The following is a 23,308-nucleotide window of genomic DNA, read 5'->3' as shown; positions in this document are numbered from 1 at the left end:
TCATGATAAAAATGCGTCCTACAGTCGCAACAAAATACAAACATTTGTATTGCCGTTGCATTAATTCATAACCAACTATCACAACTACAGCAAAACAAACTAAACTTAAAGGGGGTGTCAGTGATTTCAGTGTCAGTCAAAAACCCTTAGGTTTCGTTTTTGCCTTGGGACACAAGCTTTCATCCAATCAGGATAGAGAACAAAAACGAAAACTAAGGTTTTTTGACCCCCAGGGGTTAACTGGGGACAGGGAGGAACTCCTTATATGGTCAGCACACTCTATAGTAGAGAGGATTATCACAACAAAACAAAAAAATAAGTGATATTTGAATTAAGTGAAATCACTGACTCTACCTTTAACGGCAGGTATGCAAGAAAACAAACCTTCAACCTGGATTCACCACTACAACAATATACCAACCCTAAACCTCCCTATACCTCTACACAAAAACGAACTAAACCTAAACCGACACAAATAAAACACAACAAACTTAGAAAAGGCCCAAATTCACTCATTGGAGGTTTAGGGTTAGAGTCGTTTGCTTACAGTACGGTATTACCGGCCGGGGCGTGATTAATCACGTCGAACCCGGGTCCAGACCTGGCGACTTCCATTGGTCATAAGTTCAAGCCAATCAGTTCAGTGTACAATTGAATTTTAAGTAGGGTATAGAAGAGGTGTGGGGTGGAAGTATATATATAACAGCATTCACTGCAAAGTAAGCAAAAGTCTGGTCTCCCTATAAATGCTCGGGCCTTGCTGATGCCATGGAGTGGATCTCCTTATTCTCGTGCATGTCTGGCTCACTCAGAATGCAAATTCATGCAGATGAGGAGCGGAGAGCCGTCAGCGTATAGCTCGAGCGTTCATGTCGGAGCGTTGAAAGTTATATTGAAGGGATCACTCTTGACAGCAAGTGCAGCGTCGGGACTCCTGCTAATGCCTGTTTGACTGCTGCTGTGTGTACGGTCAGGTGAATTTGGGACGCAACCTCACGTTCACCCCAGCAAACACACCTGAACCCACTCGGCTGGACCTGCTGTTAGATGTTCAGATTAATGACCCACAGAATGGAGGCTTGTTATAATCGACTTTCTCTGTTGAGGACATTTAGGATAACACCCACACCCACACACACACACACATCAAAGTGTTGTTATAAGACTTTCTGCTGCCTATTAAGTATGACATCATTGTATCAGCTTTTAGCAAGTGGGCAATAACAGCTGTAAAACAAGGAAACGCACACGCGCACACACAGTCACACACACACACACACACACACACACACACACACACACACACACACACACACACACACACACACACACACACACACACACACACACACACACACACACACACACACACACACACACACACACACGCACGCAGTGATGAAGATTTAATCATGGATCAATATTATGTATGAATGCCAGAGTATATCAGCTTCTGGCATGTTTAGTAGCATCACTAGACAGCTCTACTTAACAAGATCCCCGCAGGAAAGAGCACCACGCATCATGAACACCACCCACAGCCAAGATTAACCCCTTTAGGTGTTTAAACATTGCTATTGTTGAATAGTCTATGAGGAAATCAGAAGCCTTTATTGCCATGACATGTAAAACATGTCAGTGCAAAACAGGACGAGACAGTGCAAAAAAACAAAATTTTCAGTGCAATGAATAGTGAATAAATATAAAGTGCAGAGAGTTCAAGTCAGCTCAGGTCAGTTCAGAGCACAAGTCAGTCCATTGCACTCTGAGTGGGGGTGGAGGGAGGATACAGGGGGGTCAGGTGGGGGACACCAGCAGCGTTGAGGAGCCGGATAGCCGTGGGGAAGAAGCTGTCTGAATGTCGGGCCTTCATAATAGTCTTTAGGGACCGCAACCTCCTGCCTGAGGGAAGGGGTTGCAAAAAGACTGTGGCCTGGGTGTGCAGCAGGGTCAGCCATGATCTGTGACCAAATTAGACTGAGAGACTGCCATCGCGCAAATTCCAGCTTTTTTTTCTTTTTTTTTTCTAAATGAGTTTATAGCACAGGCAGACTCTTCACATACTAGAGCATGTCTGAAATAAGTGTCAGAGCTGAAATCGACATGTACATATGAAAAAAATGCTTAAACATGTAGCTATAGGTGTAATGTTAGAGTCCACAGAAGCGAACCTTTCAAGCCTGTTTTTTCAACTCGCTGTTTCTCTGCAAGACATTATACTCTATAAGCCATATCTCCAAAACTGGTGGGCCAAACTGAACAACCAATATGTCAATTTGAAGCTATGATTCCCTGCTTTCATATGATATGACATCAAAAAAATCCAATGGCAGTCCCTCAGTCAAATTTAGTCACATCTACAATATCCTGGCCCTCCTCGAAGCCCTACTCCTAAACAGGGCCTTCAACTGGGGGGCAAAGGGAAGCCAATCACCCTCTCTGCTGATCGCAGCTGCAGCGGGGAACCAAACAGTGATGGTCGAGGGTGACGGTGGACTCCATGATGGCAGTATAGAAGTTAACCAGCAAAGGTTATTTCTTATTTGGGAGGTGGAATTTCCTCAAAAACAGTCTCTTCTGGGCCTTTTTTGTGAGGGTATGTCGATGTTCAGGTCCCCGAGAGACTGTCACCCCCGAGGAAGCGGCATGACTCCACTGTGGTCGACTGGAGTGCCTCCCGATCTACAAGCTAAATAGCAGACCTACAAGCTCTTAGCGCGCCACTCGGTGGCGCGCTAAGAGCTTGTAGATCTGCTATTGGTCCCAGCGGCTATTTTCTGCTATATGGTTTTGCCCAGAATACGGTGCTGGGGTTTATATACCCTGTATACTATTCTCTGCTTGCGTGTGTGTGTTGCGCGTATTTCTGCATGTGCCTGCATGTGTGTATGGCATGATGAACTGCTCTGTGACCCGCACTTGTGCTATATCCTTGGTGTGTGTGTGTGTGTGTGTGTGTGTGTGTGTGTGTGTGTGAAAGTGGATGCCCCAACGCCCTCACTGCTTTCTCTTTAATATACTCTATGTGATGTTGGAAGCTGATGCACACGCACGCGACACACACACACACACACACACACACACACACACACACACACGCACACACGCACACACGCACACACACACACACACACACACACACACACACACACACACACACACACACACACACACACACACCTTTGTTAGTTTGGCCAGATAAGTAGCACTTATCCAAAGTGATCCCCCTATGGTTGATACAGCGACACCTGGCACCCTTGGAGCATGTGTGTGTGTGTGTGTGTGTGTGTTTCTGTGAGCGCCTAACAGTAAGTGACGATTGAGAGAGCAGAATTCATGTGTGTAAATGTATGAGAGTATGCAAGCGTATATGCAAGCACGCGCGCGCGTGTGTGTGTGTGTGTGTGTGTGTGTGTGTGTGTGTGTGTGTGTGTGTGTGTGTGTGTGTGTGTGTGTGTGTGTGTGTGTGTGTGCGTGCGTGCGTGCGTGCGTGCTTAGCCAATCTCTTAAGGAGAGGACAGGCCACACAGGTGAAGTGATGTTCAGCTGAACACTGGGTGACATTCACATAACTTCTTGTGCCTTCGTGTGTGTGTGTGTGTGTGTGTGTGTGTGTGTGTGTCTGTCTGCGCGCGTGCGTGTGTGTGTTCATGACCAGTTCATGACAACATTAGTCCTCATAAGTATACTGTTATAGGAGCACATTTCATCTATTATTTCATATCCATTAGCCTATTTGTTCAGATTTTGGGTAACCCTTCCTTTCCTTTTACAGTATGGTATAGTGCTCATGGATTTATCTGTTGTATTCCATTGTATTCTTTATGTTGTCTTTACTGAGAATAAGGTTAGAAATAAGTTTAGGGTTAAGCATATAGTTTGACTGGTGTTAAGTTTAGGAATACGGTTAGGTTTAACCGTTTAAGCATAATTCACTATACTTTAGGAATACCAGGCAGCGTAGTTCCACCGGCTGTACGCCCGGGGCGAGTTGGTAAAGGGGGCGACTCGTCCGGTATTCGACACCATCACAAAATCTTAATGTTTTGCCATTGCTGGGTTTTTGATTTCATCAACTTTCCCTCTGCGCTACACTAGGTATACAGTAAAAGAGCGGGCGTGATCAAACAAATTGCATTGCAGAACTCCCACCCAGCGCTTTGGGACCAGACCAGACCGGTCTGCCGAAGACACATGCTAATGTGAATTCAAGCAACCGGGATGGTTTACCAGGATAACACAAACCTGCATTAATATATTGTTCAGGCCATGTCTCCCCGCACCCCCCTCCCCACCGCCAATACAAACTGACTGCAAAAATAACCTTAATAATAGAGAAAATATATAATATATATATATAATATGTATGCATGTACTATGTGTACTATGTAAACGCTTCATTTCCATTTTCCAGCCATTCAGTTGCAAAAATAATAATAATAAGTTGGCGACCACCCCGAGGGGTCGCGACCCACAGGTTGAGAACCCCTGGTTTAGGGGAGTTGTTTGATGCTCCATTATTATGAAAAAAATTGCTTCTGGAGTTGACATCCCTTATTTCTGCTCTTAACAGAAAATGAAGAGAAAATATTATAGACATGAAGATCACACACACTCTCTCTCTCTCTCGCTCTCTCTCCCCCTCTGGCTATATATGAACAGAAACAAATGTCAAGATGATAACGTAATCTGCAAAACACAGACGCATGCTAATCTGAATGCGAGATGAGTACACACTACAGCACCAACAGCGTAACAACTCCAACTTCAAGTTCATTTTCACATCGATAGTTTACAGGTGTAAAAGAGAAGGTGAAATTATTCATGAAAGATTCCACAAATTGCAGGCACCACAAATAATACCACATACAGTGTGTGTGTGTGTGTGTGTGTGTGTGTGTGTGTGTGTGTGTGTGTGTGTGTGTGTGTGTGTGTGTGCGTGTGTGTGTGTGTGTGTGTGTCAATGTTGGTTTTAGAAAGTTTACTTAAAGAAGAAGTGCCACGATTTCTTCCAGTTTTTCATGCATTTATGATACAGTTTCTTCCTGGAGGATGAAACCTTGACAGTCAAACATTGAAAAAAAAAAACAGTGATATAGTGACATCACAAATTCACAATATCATCCCCTCCCCTACCCCCTCCCCCGTCATCATACAACAACAGCTGTGGGTGCGGCTTCAGTTTAGGTGGATTCACCACCCAGCTAGCCTGGTAGAAAACAGCGGATTATTTCGAGTGACGCTCCTCTCCACTGTAGTTCACTCCCACTAATCTAGCCCCGCCCCCTCTGCACTGTAGTTCACTCCCACTCATCTAGCCCTGCCCCCTCTCCACTGTAGTTCACTCCCACTCCTCTAGCCCCGCCCCCTCTGCACTGTAGTTCACTCCCACTCCTCTAGCCCCGCCCCCTCTGCACTGTAGTTCACTCCCAGTCCTAGACCAGGAAATGTGTCTCGTTCTCCCAGGCTTTCATTTCTGAGCCGAATGCGAACGTAAATACAAGCCTGGGTATACTGAGGGTTACCACCCAGCAAACCAGGCATACTTAATTAACTGGTGGGCGTGTCCACCAGTTCATTAAAAAATGCTTGGTTTGCCATTCAAAACGACATTTTAACAAATACTGTACACTTTTTTTGAAAAGATTCTTCCTAATAGCACTCCGTGGCAATGGCACTCCATGTTCAACAGTCAGTGACAGATCATTATCTCTAGAGTGTGTGTACAGCGAGTGGTAAAATGCACATCATAGTCTCACAGCCTGCGTGTGACAGCAGCGGCTAATGCTAACTAACCACCTCTCACTGAGAATGCCAGAGTTTCAGCAGCGCACACTTCTTAATTGCATCATTAGAGAGAGAGAGAGAGAGAGAGAGAGAGAGAGAGAGAGAGAGAGTGTGTGTGTGTGTGGGGGCGCGCAAGGGTGTGTGTGTGTGTGTGTGTGTGAGACGTGTGTGTGTGTCAGAGAGAGACAGAGTGAGAGAGAAAGTGTCACTCAGTGACAGCTAACTAATCTAACGTGTGCGTGCAGATCTGTGCGTGCGAGCGCACGCATCCCATTCATGTGAATACGTGTGTTTGTGCTAGAATGTGTATCTGTGCATGTGTCAGTTCACACGCGCGCGTGTTTCTAAGCATACCAGTTTCCTGTGTCACGCTAAATTAGCCCCCCTGCGCTGGTAATCCCATTAGGCTAGCTCAACAGGCTAATGGGGGAACTAATGGCCCCAGCTATATGTATCTAGGGGAACACTAATAAGCCGTGACACCACTCCCACTGTTAATTACCACAAACTAGACTAAACGTAACAAATCAACTGGGTTAGAGACGAGACGCAGATGTGGCAACGCACACGATACACTAAACACACATATCCATACACTACTCAACTTCAGGAATGTACAACGTTGTGCACATAATGCACACACATACTGCACACACACACACACACACACACACAGACACACACACGCGCGCGCGCGCAGCACGCACACTTGAGTTGACACGACACTGAAGCGGAGAGACAACGTGTGGAGTGGTTTTGTGTGTGTGTGTGTGTGTGTGTGTGTGTGTGTGTGATGTGTAATCATCCTCCATCATTGCTTTCATCATTGAAGTCGTTGACTCTTTACCCCCCTACATGTGTCTGTGTGGATGGATAAGGATGATGTGTGTGTGTGTGTGTGTGTGTGTGTGTGCGTGCGTGCACATGCACGTGAAGCTTAATTAGCTTGTGATTGGTATTCACGCGTGGTGACTGCAGGGAATGAGTTAATTGCAGGCCAATTCAAACGTTGACACACTTTCAAAGTTCTCTCTCTCTCTCTCTCTCTAACTGAGAGAAACCAATGAGGGCTGCAAATCACATTTATTAGATGAGAGACATGGAGAGAAGAAGTGAACGGCAGATGGAGAGACAAGACAGACTGGAAATATGGGGAAGAGGGGAGCTTATATATAGGATGAAACAAACAACAGGACAAAATGAAATTAGTGGATGAGACGTTCTCATGAAGAGTTCTGGGTTCATACTACAGTTCTATACAGAACCGGGGTCAAGTTCCGTGACTACAAGAAGAAAAAAATATGTTTTATTAGGGATGTTCCACATTGACATTTTTGCCGATTTTTCCGATATTGTCAAACTCCGATCGTGGACACATTATGCCACATTTTATTGTGATTCCCTAAATGCATTCATAAATGTAAGGTTTTTCCAAATAAAAAAATAAACATTATCATAACAATTTAATTAATTCAAACGGATACATTAAAACCGATAACGATTTTCCGATATTACATTTTCATGCAAATATCGGCCGACAATATCGGGAGGCCGATAATATCCCTACATTTTATACGCGATAAAGCATGCAACACGAATTGTCCTCCAGTACTGCGCAAAAAGCATGGAATACGGATGTGTATATTACAGGAAACTCCCGTTAAAGGACCACTTCACCACTTTTCAACCTATCTTCATATAATAGGCCCTCACTAAAAATCACTCTGTCTGTGTCTCATAGGAGGGCTGTGGGCAGTTCAGAAACCCGTCCTCCAGTGACATCATCGATGGGGAATACAAGCCAATAGAAACTGCAACTGCAGGCTTTCTAGTCCTGAAAAGTTGCAATGCGAAAATGGAAGTCATCGTTCTCACGATAAGGACAATCTAAACATTTTTTGTAGAAAAATCTGCCTAATGACCTACAAGCTCATAGCGCGCCACCGAGTGGCGCGCTACGAGCTTGTAGGTCTGCTATTTTTGAAAAATCGAACGACTGACGTAGAAGACATTTTTAGAATCTGATCTCAGGTCAGTTAAATGTCTTGCTCAGGGACAGTTTGACCTGAAGCCTGCAGGAGCCGAGGATCGAACCAGGACCATCTCATTCCACTCTACCTCCGCCATATCCACTGTCACCCCAAAATGCGCTCACATCCGATCAACACACTGCATGGATAGTACTCATGCTAATAAACTACGCTTCAGTCATTTCATATTGCACGGCCAGCAGGGCGAAATTAACATTTATAAGGAATGGGGAGCAGACATTTCAATAGAAAGCATTGTTGTGGGTGGCAGTGATCAGAAATCATGTCATGGTATCATTTAATTAGATTTAACAGTGGCGATGAGTCAAAGCTGTCTTTATTTCATTTTTTCATATTTAGCCGATTTCAGTTCAGAAGATTCTAAAGCTGCGTTCAACTATTTTGACCGAAATTAGAAAAGCAACATGACTCGGTGGTCTGAAAGGCTCACGCATACTCCAGATTTTAGGTGATAACCTACTCACCGCGGTGGATGGGAAAACTACAACATGGCAGTGTTGTTTTTGCCAGCAAAATTTGATTTAATTTTAGGCTCTTGAGTAGTTTTCATTTAGTTTTAGTCACATTTTAGTCTTACCTGGAATGTCTTAGTGTTAGTCTAGTTTTAGTTGACTAAATATCATAGGATTATAGTTGACTAAATATACAGTTGATTTAGTTGACTAAGTGCCTTGATGCCGTCGTAATGACTGTTTTTACACAAATAGCCGATCTACAAGCTCACAACGCGTCGCACCGTGACGCGTTGTGAGCTTGTAGATCGTCTATTTTCAGCATGCAACCAAGTGTAAAATGACTTACTGTATATATTGGATCTCTTGTCCACTAGTCCCTTCCTTTTAGTCTAGTTTTTATTTGTTGACAAAAGTGTCAGTAGATTTAGTCTTAGTTTTAGTCACCATAGCTTAGTTTTCATTTAGTTTACATTCAGTTTTCATCAGTGGAAAAAAGGTAGTCGACGAACATTTTTCGCCGTAGTTTTAGTCGACAGAAACAACACTGCAACATGACGTCACTGAGCCACAGTGATAAGCGACTCACCGCTCACCTCCAGCACATCTTTCTGTTTTCACTATAACCACCTAAAAACTGTATAGTACTGTATATGCCTCCCGCTTTAATATGACTGCATAATGTCGATTCCAATTCAGATGGTATACACAGATATTATATTTCTAACCTGTGGATCAAACAGGAAGTAAGGGCGTCCATTTTGGATCTGCAGGGCCACAAACTCTTTCTGGTTTCCCGGAGAGAAGGCGACAAGCAGCAGGCCGTCTGGAGCCCGGGTTCTGAAGCTCAGCTGCACCCCTGAGAGAGACAGACAGGCAGTGTGTGTGTGTGTGTGTGTGTGTGTGTGTGTGTGTGAGAGAGAGAGCGAAAGAGAGCAATAGAAAGTACATATAAATTCACAGCAGACAACACACATCACATTACTTTTCAATGACATGTGGTCACAAGACGAACATTGCACAGACATTGCTTTCACTGATAATATGCAATATGTTCTATCGTTATTATTGATTGTAGCTTGAAGAGACAAGAGAGATTAAGGCTACAATACTGAGGTAAAATACACTCTGTCCTCCCTCCTCCACACGCAGGCATGCACGCAGGCACGCAGGCACACACGGTACATGTAAATCTAAATCCTCTCCTCAGAGCTGCCATGTACAGCCTAGACTCTCTAGGCTCTAGAGTCTCAAAATATACCCCAGAACTTTGATGTCTAGTGTGCACAATGAGTGTGTGTGTGCGCGCGTGTGAATTCATCTAACATCTCCATCAGGGTGGGTATTCCCAGCAGTTCACTAAGTTCACTTTATTTCTATTAGAAGCAGAACAGCCCTAGAATGATTCCAGGTCTAAAGTGCATCAGAGGTAACACAGGTCTACTGTCTCAATATAACACTGTTAAAGTCACAATGTCCTATTTTACAATAGGTCCTTCAACTATGTTCTAGCACATAATTCAGAATGAATATCATTTTGAATTATGCACAAAATCATTCCTACACTCTCGACACACAGACACAAGATACATATTTTAACGCCCGGCACCTGGCGTTTAGTTCGTGGATGTGCGTGCTCTGTTGTATTTGTATGTATTTGTAGTTGCGTCATGGACAGAGGAATCCAGAATAACTTCTGTATGACCTACGGTTCAAGAGTTATAGGCCAAAGAGTGAGGAGTGGCCCGTTATTGACCATATGCAGACGGCTGCCATCTTGCCAGCAAGGTGATAACTAGGTGCAACTTCCCATACACAGCCCATTCATCCAAACAGAAAAGTCCTATCTAATTAGATTAAATAACGTCAACATTGCAGCTGTACGGAAAGCAGCCGTGTGCATTATCGCCAATAGCCCCAATAGTGGTATAAACACAGTTTTCTTAAGGTTTTTATTCCATAAAGTCATGGATGTTTTCTATACGTGTTTTCCATGGCCTCATAAAGCTTTGTGTGCCCATCTGACCTGACGGGAGAACCTGTGTTTTAAAATGTTATCAATCAAAGCTGGGAAGACTATAGAGGGTCATCCTGTGAGACCAATACTGCTTCCTGTAACTTAACTTACTCTGAAATGCACGCGTACGCAGGCACGTGTTCACACACACACACACACACACACACACACACACACACACACACACACACACCCCCCCCCCCCCCCCCACACACACACACACACACACACACACAACCCCCCCTACTGGGATTCATCTTGCGTGCTGCTCTGCCGTGTATCAGTGGATCAGGGATTGAATCTTAATCCACCAGCAGATCCACATGGAAACATGGAGCGTGTGTGTGTCTGAGTGTGTGTGTGTGTGTGTGTGTGTGTGTGTGTGTGTGTCTGTGTGTGTGTGTGTGTGTGTGTGTGTGTGTGTGTGTGTGTGTGTGCGTATGTGCGCGTGCGTGCGCGTGCGTGCGTATCTTCATCTCTATCTGCCTCTATGGGGAACAGAAGTGTGGGAAGATCTGAGGATCTGAAAGGAGAGATGGCTCAGGGTTCAACACAAGCTTTTACTTTGTATGAATGGCTACCGAGTTAACTAATAATTTAACATGAATATTTTATTATGCGTCAGAGATCCTACTCTGTACTGTTTTATATGATTATAAACTATGTGGACTTTATTACACAATGCACAAAAGGACACCCAAAGGGAGCTATGGCCAGTGACAGGGTAACAGGTCAGAGGTCAGAGCAGTGGTTAGTGTAGCTATATAGAAACAAAAGTAGGTGCTTGGGTAAAAACTAAATTAATGAATGTGGCTACATTTACTGTATCGTCCTTTGTAAAAAGGGGAAAAAAGAGTACGTTAAATGGTTTCATTTTACAATAAAAAAAGATTATCCTTATGACTGTATACCATGTCTACGCATCTACAACTGACAGTATATCAGTAGTAAATCAGTGTCAATCAGGGCTTTTAGCAGACGTTATCCAGAGGATAACGTCCTGTGGAGACTTCTCCGTTTCGTCGCGCACATCTATCCTCACATAAATATAAATCTATTTCGAGATCTATAGGCATATATATATATATATATATATATGTATATATATACAGTAGCATGTTGCTTGGCAGGAAAGGACATAAACATATAAGCTCTAAAGATATTTTACAATATATTTCCGTGAACGGAAAATGGCAGCTTCCTTACTCGTATTTCTGGAGGTTTACTGTAGTTCCAGACTCTATATAGCATTGGGAGATTGTGGAATATAGTTGTCTGGCTTATTATACGCAAGACTATACCGACCATACTGTGTAGTTGTGTGTCAGTGTTGCGTCACTGCTGAAAACTGTGGTCATGTAAGTGGTCATGTAAACAGAGTGAGTAAGAAACTTTTTTTTTTTTTTAAACAAGATAACATGTCTCGGCTCAGCTGCCGTTTGTCCTGGAAGATCTTAATAACATTTTTGTTGGGCGGGCACCCCTTTTGGTGTTTCAATCATAATGTTATAATTTAGCTATTGATTGCAGATCTACAAGCTCTATAGCGCGCCACCGAGTGGCGCGCTACGAGCTTGTAGGTCTGCTATTTTTGAACAAAATCGTTAAAATGTGGCACAAATCTTTGAATATATATTATTTCAGAAGACTTTTTTTTTCGACGTCAGGCCTGAATGGATTAATACCTTTATGCTCGCAATAACATAACAAGCAAACTGACTGCAATGCGTTTCAGCATAACACAAACAAAACACACACACACACACACACACACCTCATTTACATAATGTATATCATATTTTGATGCGGGAATCATGTATTGTAATAGCACCATCTCCTTCCAGTGCCTCAAATTGTGCCATGATTCATGTACAGCGCATACTATAGCTATTTCCTATCTTACTACTTGTTATTCTTAATTATTCATTTTAACGTTACTGCCGCTATAACCTTGAAGAACCGAAACCAAATCATTTTAGTTTAAAAAAAAAAAAAAAAAACAATCTTGAATCTCGACTCTAAATAGCATGCTTATAGCAGCTGTCCACGAGTAAACATACGTGGAATAATACATTTCTCAAGCGACGAGAGGAGGAGCTGACATTGTGCTTCATGGCGTCGGAGCCAGATAAAGACGTTCTCTCTTGCGTCAGACTGACAATCTGTACGTCCAGCAGTCATGTGTCATTTACATTCATGACCTTGTCACCGCCGAGACGAGAGAAGCCGTGACAGATATGTGACATCACATTATCTCCTTTTAACCTCTCTGTCTTTCACTCTCTCACCATAACGTCGCATACCGGCATCCACTCTCGCTCCCTCGGTCACCTCTGCTTTTAACCCATTCTGGCCGGGGACCCCTTTTTTGGTGTTAGCGTCATGTTATAGCTTCAGCTATTGAAAAATAGCAGATCTACAAGCTCATAGCGCGCCACCGAGTGGCGCGCTACGAGCTTGTAGGTCTGCTATTTTTTTGAAAAATCGAAGAACGACTTTTTTTTCCCAGAAAACTGTCAGGATGTAGAAGACATTTTTAGAATCTGATCTCAAGAAGTCAAAATGGGTTAACCTTCCTCCTCTCTTTCCTGACCTTTCAATCCTCCTCTTCCTTCTCCCTTTACCTTTTTCTTGACCTGAATTTCCATGTCTCCTTCGCAGGGGGTTTTGGACTTTTGATATCCCCCCATTTTGTATGTTTGGTCCCTGCTTTTAGGTTAGACTGAATGAAATACATTTCAGGCAGACCCGTCTGATATGTTTGTAATTCATGTTTGATATGACATTTTAACAATACATTTTAATATCCAAATGCTTCAAAACGTTTCTACATTTTCTCTAGTTTTTTTTTAAAAGAAAAACATATTTTTTTTGCAGAAATAGGAGCACCCGCTGACCTATAGCAGTCCAGGCATCTGCCACATATATAGGCTCTGGCCTGACAAGAGGAAATAGCAGCTACTGTATATACATTATATACACTTACAGTATTATATATATTGATATTTGGCGTACAACAGAGTACAGTATGTAACAAACAGAACCGTGATCTTTCTATAGCTCCAATGTTATCTTCTTCTCTCTCTACTCCAGTGGTTCCCAAAATGGGGTCCCGGGGGGACCCCTAGGGGTTCTTGAGGGAGTTTCAGGGGGGTCCCCATGCAGCTAAATGATAGTGATTGTGATGATTGGAACCAAAATGGGACCGTTATGGGTCTGTAACTCTGAGAATGTACAAAATGGAACCAAATGGAACCCTTATTAAAATGATTGAAAATCACTGCTATAGGGGCCGTAAAACGTTCTTCTCTCATGGGGGTCCCAGACGGTATCTCTTCAAATGGGGGGGGGGGGGGGTCCGCGGGGCTAATTAGTGTCAATTTGGGGGTCCTTGACTTGAAAAGGTTCTGATGCTCCAGACGTACGGTACGTACAGATGACGTAGAGGTATACAGACGCTGGCGGCTGGTAATCAGAAGGCCATGCACCTGTTTGCCTCCTAGCCGCCCCCCCCCCCGCCCCACGTGTCTGTGTAGAAGTGTCCCTCTGGACAAGACCCCCCCGCGGGATTAACAAAGGTTTTAAGGCCCCCTCTTTTCCCAGTCTTTCCGCTGATGTCAATCAGGTGGTCTGTGGGGAGGCCTGCAGCATGCTGTACATCGCGTGCTGTCATGATGACTACTGTGACCAATTTTCACACAGTAGCCAAGAAAAGCATTTATGACACACTCGCGCGCACACACGCACGCGCACACACACACACACACACACACACACACACACACGCACACACACACGCACACACGCGCACACACACCGAATGGACCCAAGAGACAATCACATTCTCTCATAGGACCTGACCTTGCAGAAACAAACAAACATCCATATTGCTCAAACGTCGTCAGCAAAATAAAAAAACCTGATGTTCACTTCATACGACACACAGCACTGACGTACAGTACAAAGTACACACGGCCATGACATATACATCACTATACGACATGCATAGTGCAGCTGAATATTGTCTATTTTAGTTATTTAAATGGAAATAAAAAGGAGGCTGAATTCTAAGTTATATAGCTTCTCAAATCAGACTAACAATACACACTAAAGAACGCTATTTCCATGTATTGCCTATAATTTTGCCTTATTTATGAGTCATTATTATTATATAATGATTGATAATTGTTTTACCGGTATTTGTATACAGCACTTCTCCAACCATATAGTTACTATAAGTGCTTTAGAACGAGGTTAAAAGAGCATGATTAGGTCAATTGTACCTAGTTAAAGGTTCGTAGAGCTTTGTGCGTGCGCATGTGTGCGTGTCATTGTGTTTTAGTGTACAGTGTACTCAACATTACATTACTCTGCTCTCCCCTGAGGACTTCTGTCAACTTCACAGCAATCAAAGCACACACTCTCTGTCCCAGTCTCTGTCCCACACATGCACATTGTCATGTGTGCACTCACAACACACACACACACACACACACACACACACACACACACACACACACACACACACACGCACACCGTCATGTGTGCACTCACAAACAAAATGTCTATGCGCAACATTCAAGTGCCAGACAAGCACACAGCTATGTATAAATAGAAATGTACAAACTGAAAGCTTAAAGGAGCAGTCCCACCCCTTTTTCAACCATATCTTCACGTCATTGTTCCTCACTAATAATACTCCCAGACGCCCTGAGGGCAAGAAGCGACCGCACTGAAACAACAGAGGTTCTTAATACGACACTATAGGCCTAATCTAGAGTCTAGACAACAGAGCAACAGAGCTTCTTAATACGACACTATAGGCATTTTTGATTGATTGATTGATTGAAATATTTATTAAGAGATTGCAGAATTGCAGTACAATTCAAGCACAACTCAATACAAAGACTGTTAACTGTGAGTGGACGACCCAATAAAGCATTACACTTGTTTACAACAGGGTCCATGGGCGTAGCTTGACCCTGACCCCAGGGGGTGCGAATGTCTGGGGGGGATTTTTAACCTTTTTTTTTTGCCGTTTTAATATATTTAGGACAGCAGCACACACACACACACACACACACACACACACACACACACACACACACACACACACACACACACACACACACACACACACACACACACACACACACACACACACACACACACACACAGCCTCAAAATACACAGCTCAGTGTTAGGGAACGCTGTAGCAATTTACAATTTAGGCATTTAGCAGACGTTCTTAAACCCTTAGACTACTAATCCCAATTTTTTTTATTTGGGTAACAAATTGGCAAATTTTTAATTCATCATTTTAACATTAATAGAAAGACCTGATGGTTTGAACAGATCGTTTATATGCCTATGGCAAGCCTAGTGTCTTCTCTAAGATTGCCACCAGATGGCGGGAATGCACCATTATGCTGATTTTGACAAAAATAGACGAATCTAGGTAAGTCACTTCCAGTTCAAAGATCGTCAACATCCGGTAGTATTTTGACCTTAGTCGATAGCTTTGGCTCTCGGGAATGCTAAGCTAATGCTATATTTTTCATAACTAAGTCAAATTAACCTCAAATCAACCCCAAAACATCGCAAAATATCACATTTTTTACAGTGACGCACATAGAGACGGCGTGCGTGCGCGATGGCGCACGATCACACGGATTTCGGCCGTTTTTTGGTAAATTACATCCAACATTAGCGATATTAGCGAAAAACATGCTCATTTTTGCTCCGTTGAACCCCCTAAAACTGACATTGATTGACATTCCGTTTCTTCCGTTTATGGCATGTTTATATTTTTCGATTAATTCCGTTTTATCCGGGTTCCGTAGCCTAGGGGTTAATCCAGAGTGATTTACATTAAGCAAGAACAAAAAAGCATGGGAATCATTTAAAAAGCATTTATCATGAAACATGCGTAAGCTAAGAACGTAACAGTGGAATATCTATATAATGAAACTATATTATAAACTATATATGCTATACTATGCTATACGTGTGGAAGACCCATAGATCCATATAGATCCATAGACCCCAAGGTAGCCGCAATGAAGTAATAAATATAGCAATAGAGTTCAAAGGTTGCAGATGAAGGACAGCTGCACTAATTGGCGTCGTTAAGGCGTGCATGGCAACAGTTTGTGTCTCGTGTGATGTCACACCAGGAGATATAAGATGATGCACTGTGTTGAAAATGACTGTAGACAGACAGACAGACAGACAGACAGACAGACAGACAGACAGACAGACAGACAGACAGACAGACAGACAGACAGACAGACAGACAGACAGACAGACAGACAGACAGACAGACAGACAGACAGACAGACAGACAGACAGACAGACAGATGTTGTCTTGGACCGTTACCAAAGCAGGAGGACCAAAGCGAGTATATCATGCTGCTGTAGCAGTGAGGAACAAACTGTATTCCTTTGGAGGCCACTATGATGGAAGGGCCATCAACAACATGGGACAGATGGATGTCCATGTCTTCAACACAGTGTCTTTATGCTGGAAGAAGTTACCTCCAGTGGAACCAGGAAGAGGAGACGGTCACCTTGAGGTTCCATCCATGCGCTACGACCACACAGCTGTGTTGGTGGAAGATACAGTCTACATCTGGGGAGGGGAGCCTTACTGCAATGTGCTTTATGCATTTGATGTTTACACCCACAGATGGTTCCAACCCAGGGTTTCTGGGACTGTTCCAGAGGAGAGGAGCTACCACTCAGCATGTGTGTTGGAGAAGGTCATGTTTATCCATGGAGGAAAGACCAAGCTGAATGAATGGACTAGTGGCATGTACAAGTTGGACACCAGCACAATGGTCTGGACTTTAATTAACGCCAGAGGAACTCCACCTCCTGCTTCAAGCCTTCACTCCACCATGAAGGTCACCGTCGTCGGGACAAAGATGTTTGTATTCGGGGGCTGGACGGGGTACCAGGGTAACGGGGTCTACACAACCATCAGAGTGTTTGACACAGAGACAAACACCTGGCTGGACACACCTTCTGCACAACTTCTACCAGAAGGACGCTGGTGTCACTCAGCATTTATCTACAATGGAGAGCTGTACATATTTGGTGGCTGGAACGGTAACCAGACCTTCAATGATGTGTTGAAATTCAGTCCAGAGACCTTCTCCTGGAAGAAGGTTGAGGCCCAGGGGAAACTCCCATGTGTTATAGATGGCGTGTGCTGTTGTGCATTGTGCATTGTGGGAGATCGTATCATCCTCTTTGGAGGATACAAAGGAGATCACACTATCTCTGATGAGCTGTTCATCTTAGACTTGAGTCCTTGTCTTAAGACGTTATGTAAGCTAGAAGTTATTCAGTACGCTCTGGACCAATCAGAACTCCCACACGACATCAGGTGGGAACTGGCAGCCATGGCAACCAACGGCAACGACAACAACCGAGACCACATTCCAGACGAAGGAACAGCAGAAAGATCAAGAAATGATGGATCAACATCTCATCCCACCTGATGGTGAGCCACCTCTCAGCATCACTCACTGAGATTCAAACCTCAGGAGACTCCTTCTCTCCAGACAGGCTCTCTAACCATTCAGCTAGGCATCAAACAATGACAATTGTTCCGTCCAACACAATGCAGTGGAAACCTGTGTCTGTATGTTCCAAAACTGAACACGGTGGAACTCTCTTTACTGTATATTTATTTCTATGATCTATTTTTGAGTGGTGCAACCACTCCTACAACAAGCAATGTCCGTGTACACCTATGTATGTACCCATGTGTGTGGCATGTGGTCATGAGCACGAGTATATGACTATAGGGTACCAGTAGGGGGCGCCAGAAACAGAGAGGGATAGTGCTGCAATGCTGCCTGCTAATGAGAGAGAGAGAGAGAGGTGGAGGGGGGGAGCTGCACCACTCAGTTCACACAGGTGTGATTTTTATTTAAAGGACCAAGCAATCCTGAAAGGACTTGGTCCTTTATTGTTATTGTTAGTTTTTTTTTCTCCAAAAAAATAATAATTGCGAAAAAGTTGTGTTGATTTTGTACCAAAACTCCACAGCCATATACAGTACATGCTAAACACAGCCAAGAAATCAATGGAAATCAGACTTTGAATATAGGGGACAAATTAGCACATTCTACACCAAGCCAACCTGGGACACGAAGCAAGAGGTGTCACTGACACCCAATCGGCCATTAGACACCGAGAAACACATGACAGGGACAACTTGAAATATAAATGTTAATTAAAAGAGCCTGGGCTTTATTTTTATTTTTATGGAAACAGTAAAAACTCAAATAACAAAAAAAAAATCTAGTTTTAAAGAATAGACCAAATACGTAAACCTAAATCCCATAAAACCTGCCACTGGCTAATTGAGGAGCCATGGGGTGAATTAACCCTAAACCCCAATAAGGCTAAATAAACAAATCCTAAAACAATAGGGTAAACTTAAACTCAGGGATAAACTGGAGAAAATCTAAGAGTGGTTAGATCAGGCTTCCTTCAGATACATGGCGAATGCACTCATTCCTTGCATACAATGCACTGAAGTTCCCTCAGTCAAGCCCCGCCACTCTTGGCCCTCTCGCTCACTCACTGCCTTGCTCTCTCCCACAATGTTAATGTTAAGTTAGTAAAGTTACACCTATTTCATGTAAATAACATGGTAAAATGTGCAGCATTGGGAGGTAAAGGGGAGGCACTTTCATTGTGAAGGAACGACAGGATGAGGAAAGGTGTTGTTTCTAATTGTCGAGAGTAATGGCTGCGTGTGCTATTGAACAGTCAAACTATTCGTATCAATATACGGCTGTGTTACGGACCACGGTCCTTGTGATTATGTGTTATTTGTTATTAAGTATAATTATTATTTATGGTGTCTATTAAATTAGGATAATAATTATAAGTTTGTTATTTTGTTATTATGTTTTATGGCATGTGACAAGTTGTATTTATTTTTGCTACAGTACTCAAGTGAATTGACAGACATGGCTCTGAGTGACAGGTCCCTGATTGGACCTGCCCCTCTGTTCCTTATTGGTTCTCCCCGACAACACCAGTTTCCTGTTGGCTGGGCACTCTTCCTGTCTCTCTATAACAGCTCAGTTGAACTTGGACTTCACGAGGGGACGACAGCATATCAGCAGCAGAGACTCGATCCCTCTAGTCCTCTCTTTTTGTTTCATTTTGTCCTTAGTTCGTTGTTCTGTTTCGTTACGCCGTAAGTTACACCAGTTATGATTTGTTGTATTTAGCCCAGTTAAAAGTAATCTTTGTTTTGCCTATATATAAGTCTGTAGCCTATTATTTGTCATTGTTAAATAAGAAGCCCGGTTCCTACTCCACCATGTAGGGGTTCCAGGTAATTTTCTTTTTCAACTTATTGTATTTTTGATTAGTTAGGGTAGTTAGGGATTTAGAATTGTCTTTTGTTTAACATTCTGTTAGGGCCTTTAGATAGGGGTAAGCTTTTGATTTCTAGTTAGATTTGTTTTATTAGAATAGAACCTGCACCTTGAAGCCAAAATGTGAGAGTTGTGAACGAGAAATGTAAAATTGTCTCCGCTATTGAACAAAAAGAGCTACTACAAATAAATGTAAGTTATTTTTAACCCTGTCTCCTCGCAAATTATGTCATGTCCCGGCCTTCACCCTAGACGAAGGTCCATAACAGGCTGTATCAACAAAATAATTATGTCATAGGTATATGAGGGCCTCATATTTGGTCTTGAAACGGGCCTCCAGAGTCCAAAGGCCGCCCCTGGACAGGACACTGCAATCCTGCAAGATCGTTTATTTACCTGATTGCTGTCAGTGTTTTCTTATAGTTCACTTTAGAAAACTGCGCAAATAAGTATAGGCTACTTCATTACAGAGGGGCGGGCTGGCGGGGGCATCTTTGTAATTATGTCTCGAATGTCCTTAAGGATTATAATGAAAATAGTAAAGTTTAGTGAAAAGCTTCGGCAGGACAACAACACATACAGCAGCGTGTACATAAGAGTCACAACGACTCACGTTAGTCACCCAGAGACCACCTGCTTTACGGCAGAATTGTAAACATAGTGATGCCCGTCTCTTAAAGCAGGGGTTCTCAACCCGTGGGTTGTGACCCCCCTTTTTTTTGCCCCCAGGCAACACTGGTCTATATTGTACTTGACAATAATGACTTAACTTTTGCAGAAAATAATTCTAAAACCCCCAAATAATGTTGAATGAAAGAACACGAACGTCATATTATTACTCGGTTTGCTTTGTTAGCATGCAGTGCAATGCAACTTTACTGCTAACATGGCATGAAATATATTCATGTTTCACGAGAATGTGCTACATGTGTTATAGCTATGAGTGAATTAGCATTTTGCCAGCTAATGAATTGTTAATCATTGGTTTCATCTGCAATATAATTAAATGTGTCATGTATGATTAAAGAATGTTACTTCCGGAGCAGTATTTGGTGTTTTATTAGAGAATGCTTCAAAGCTTCAGGGAGAATTATTCTGTTGTGTAATATGTCTCGTTAGAGGTTACCATATATATACACATTACAGTATACCTTACAGTACACATGCAGTCAAATCCTTACTTAGTGTTACTATGCATTTGTTTGATATCAGCAGGCGTACAGTACCGTTCTGCTATTTGTGCAGCAAAGCTTTAAATGCAGAATACATACATACAGTAGGATATGTTTTTAGAACACAATATACCGCAATTATGTTCTCACATCAGAACAATGGGATTCAGGTTCCTATAGGCGAAGTGTTCCATTAAGAGGTTTGTGTTTTACTGTAGGCTACATATTGTTTACATCACTCTTATTTTTGAGTATATCTATTTGTTATTCTGTATCATTCTTTTCCTCAGTTGGTCATTAACCCATTTAAAGCATTATGTTATACATTAGCTATTGAAAAATAGCAGATCTACAAGCTCAGAGCGCGACACTTGTACGGTAGGTCTGCTATTTTTGAAAATTTGTGAAAATGTGCCTCAAATCTTTGAATATATATATATATATTGAAATAAAATAAAAACCTCAGCACTGCAGAAATGTTTCCCAAACCTATTTTTATACGGCTGAGCTGCTGGTCCAACCCGACACGTCTGGAGGCACTTTGTTAACATTAAGTACTATGCTTTGTACAAACCGACGCAAATTTTCATGAAGAAGTACAATTATGTTAACTGTTGAGATGCATATTTAATCAGCTCTAACGTTTAATCATGTACATCGTGACGTGCGGACTATAACAAAGTGATACTTCTAATCTCAGTTTAAATAGCAATGATTGTATAGCAGGAATAAAAGCATAGCACAGTGTATTGTTTTAAAATGGAGCCTTGTTTATGAGCTAATATTGTTTCATATGTTATTGTACGGTTGCTCGGTAAACAGCAGAGGTGGTGTGTAATCATCTCTACAACATAACCTGAATAACTCCAGTCATGTTAGCTCTCTGCTGGCATTAATCAGAGCCTGGTGTATTAACCCATTTTGACCTAAGTTCCATTCTACAAAATGTCTTCTAAAACATGACAGTTTTTCCTGAAAAACCTCATGTTTCTATCTCAGTGGTGCTCAAACCTGTCATGTCAAGGACCCCCACAAATAATTGGCCGCCGACCCCCCGATCTGAAAATATGTTGTTCCCAGAAGCAAAGATTTTAGTTAAAAACGTTCGCTCTTCAACATTTTCACGATAAAAAAAAAAATAGCAAACCTACAAGCTTACAAGCTGCAAGCTTACGACCTACAAGCTACAAGCTTGTAGATCTGCTATTTTCCAATAGCTAAAGTATGACACAATGCTATAGACACCGAGAGGGGGTTCCCGTCCAAAACGGATTAATGAGCGTGCGGCAGCCAGCTAATTACACCCATAGATTCTGCAGCAGCCCATTAAATATACAAATGACAGAATTAAAGAGCCCAGCCTCTCCTGATTAATCTTTAAATGGAGAAAAACTAATGATGTCTGCGCAAACTTTCCCTTCACACCACACTTCTCCCCCCCTCTCTCTCCCCTCTCCACGCAGACGGCCTGGCAATCAATCAAATTAATTAAGGAAAAATCATTTGTATCATTTAACATTTCCCTTTTTTTTTCCCTCTCTCCCCCCTGTTCAGCCCTGCTGTATTATAGTGCTGCCCTGTCGACGTACATACAGCGTTCTGTAACGGTGAACTGTACTTCTATTGTACTGTAGTGAAAGAAGTACTGTGCACAGAAAAACGCTCATTTAACCCATTTTGACCTGATTCTACAAATGTCTTCTAAATCCTGACAGTTTTCTGAAAAAACCCTATGTTTCTATGACAGTGGTTCGCATACAATTCCATGTCAAGGACCCCCAGAATTATTATGTAATTGGCCGCCGACCCCCCCCCCCCCCATCTGAAAATATGTTGTTCCAGGAACCCCTCCCCCAGAAGCAAAGATTTGACTTAAAAACATTCGCTGTGAAAGAATATATATTCAAAGATTTGCAACAAATTTGCAAACAGATTTTTACGAGCTCATAGCACGCCACCGAGTGGCGCGCTATGAGCTCGTAGGTCTGCTATTTTTCAATCGCTAAAGTGTAACCAAAAGGGGTTCCTCCGCCCTGAATGGGTTAAAACGAGTATACAAATGGATTTTAACTGCGTAGTACTCTCTCTATATATACTGTAACTGTTGTACAGCAACCAGCCTCTCTAATGTTTATTTTAATTTCCTCCAGCTCCTTCTTCAGTCTGCACCTGCGACGTTCCATATCATGTTCATTTATAGTTTGGGCTTCAATCAAATGCATCTGGAGACAGTATATAGCAGGAATGTGAGCAGCTCATCAGTGAACCAATGAGGTGAGAGGGGGGGCGCGCTATCCCGTCATCTGTGAATTTATAAAATGGACTGTTCATATTATTAACCCATTTTGGACTGAAGTCGATTAAAAAAAAGGCTTCTAAATCCTAAAAAAAAAAATCTGAAAAACCCACGTTTCTATGTCAG

At 42.6% G+C, this 23,308-nt stretch overlaps 1 protein-coding gene across 1 annotated transcript in view; it reads right to left on the bottom strand.

The window, feature by feature from the left end:
* ush2a (Usher syndrome 2A (autosomal recessive, mild)) overlaps positions 1 to 23,308 on the bottom strand; it is a gene marked incomplete at both ends in the record, with an annotated part of 314,802 nt that overhangs the window by 191,466 nt on the left and 100,028 nt on the right. Inside the window, 1 exon segment of the mRNA XM_080771896.1 lies at positions 9,019 to 9,149. Coding sequence (XP_080628022.1) covers positions 9,019 to 9,149 — 131 coding nt within the window.

The sequence above is a fragment of the Protomyctophum bolini genome (genome assembly GCF_963924005.1).
Source record: "Protomyctophum bolini genome assembly, chromosome: 1".
NCBI classification, from domain to species: Eukaryota; Metazoa; Chordata; class Actinopteri; order Myctophiformes; family Myctophidae; genus Protomyctophum; species Protomyctophum bolini.
Note: the sequence above shows the minus strand (reverse complement) of the source record. Positions and strands in the feature narration are given on the sequence as shown.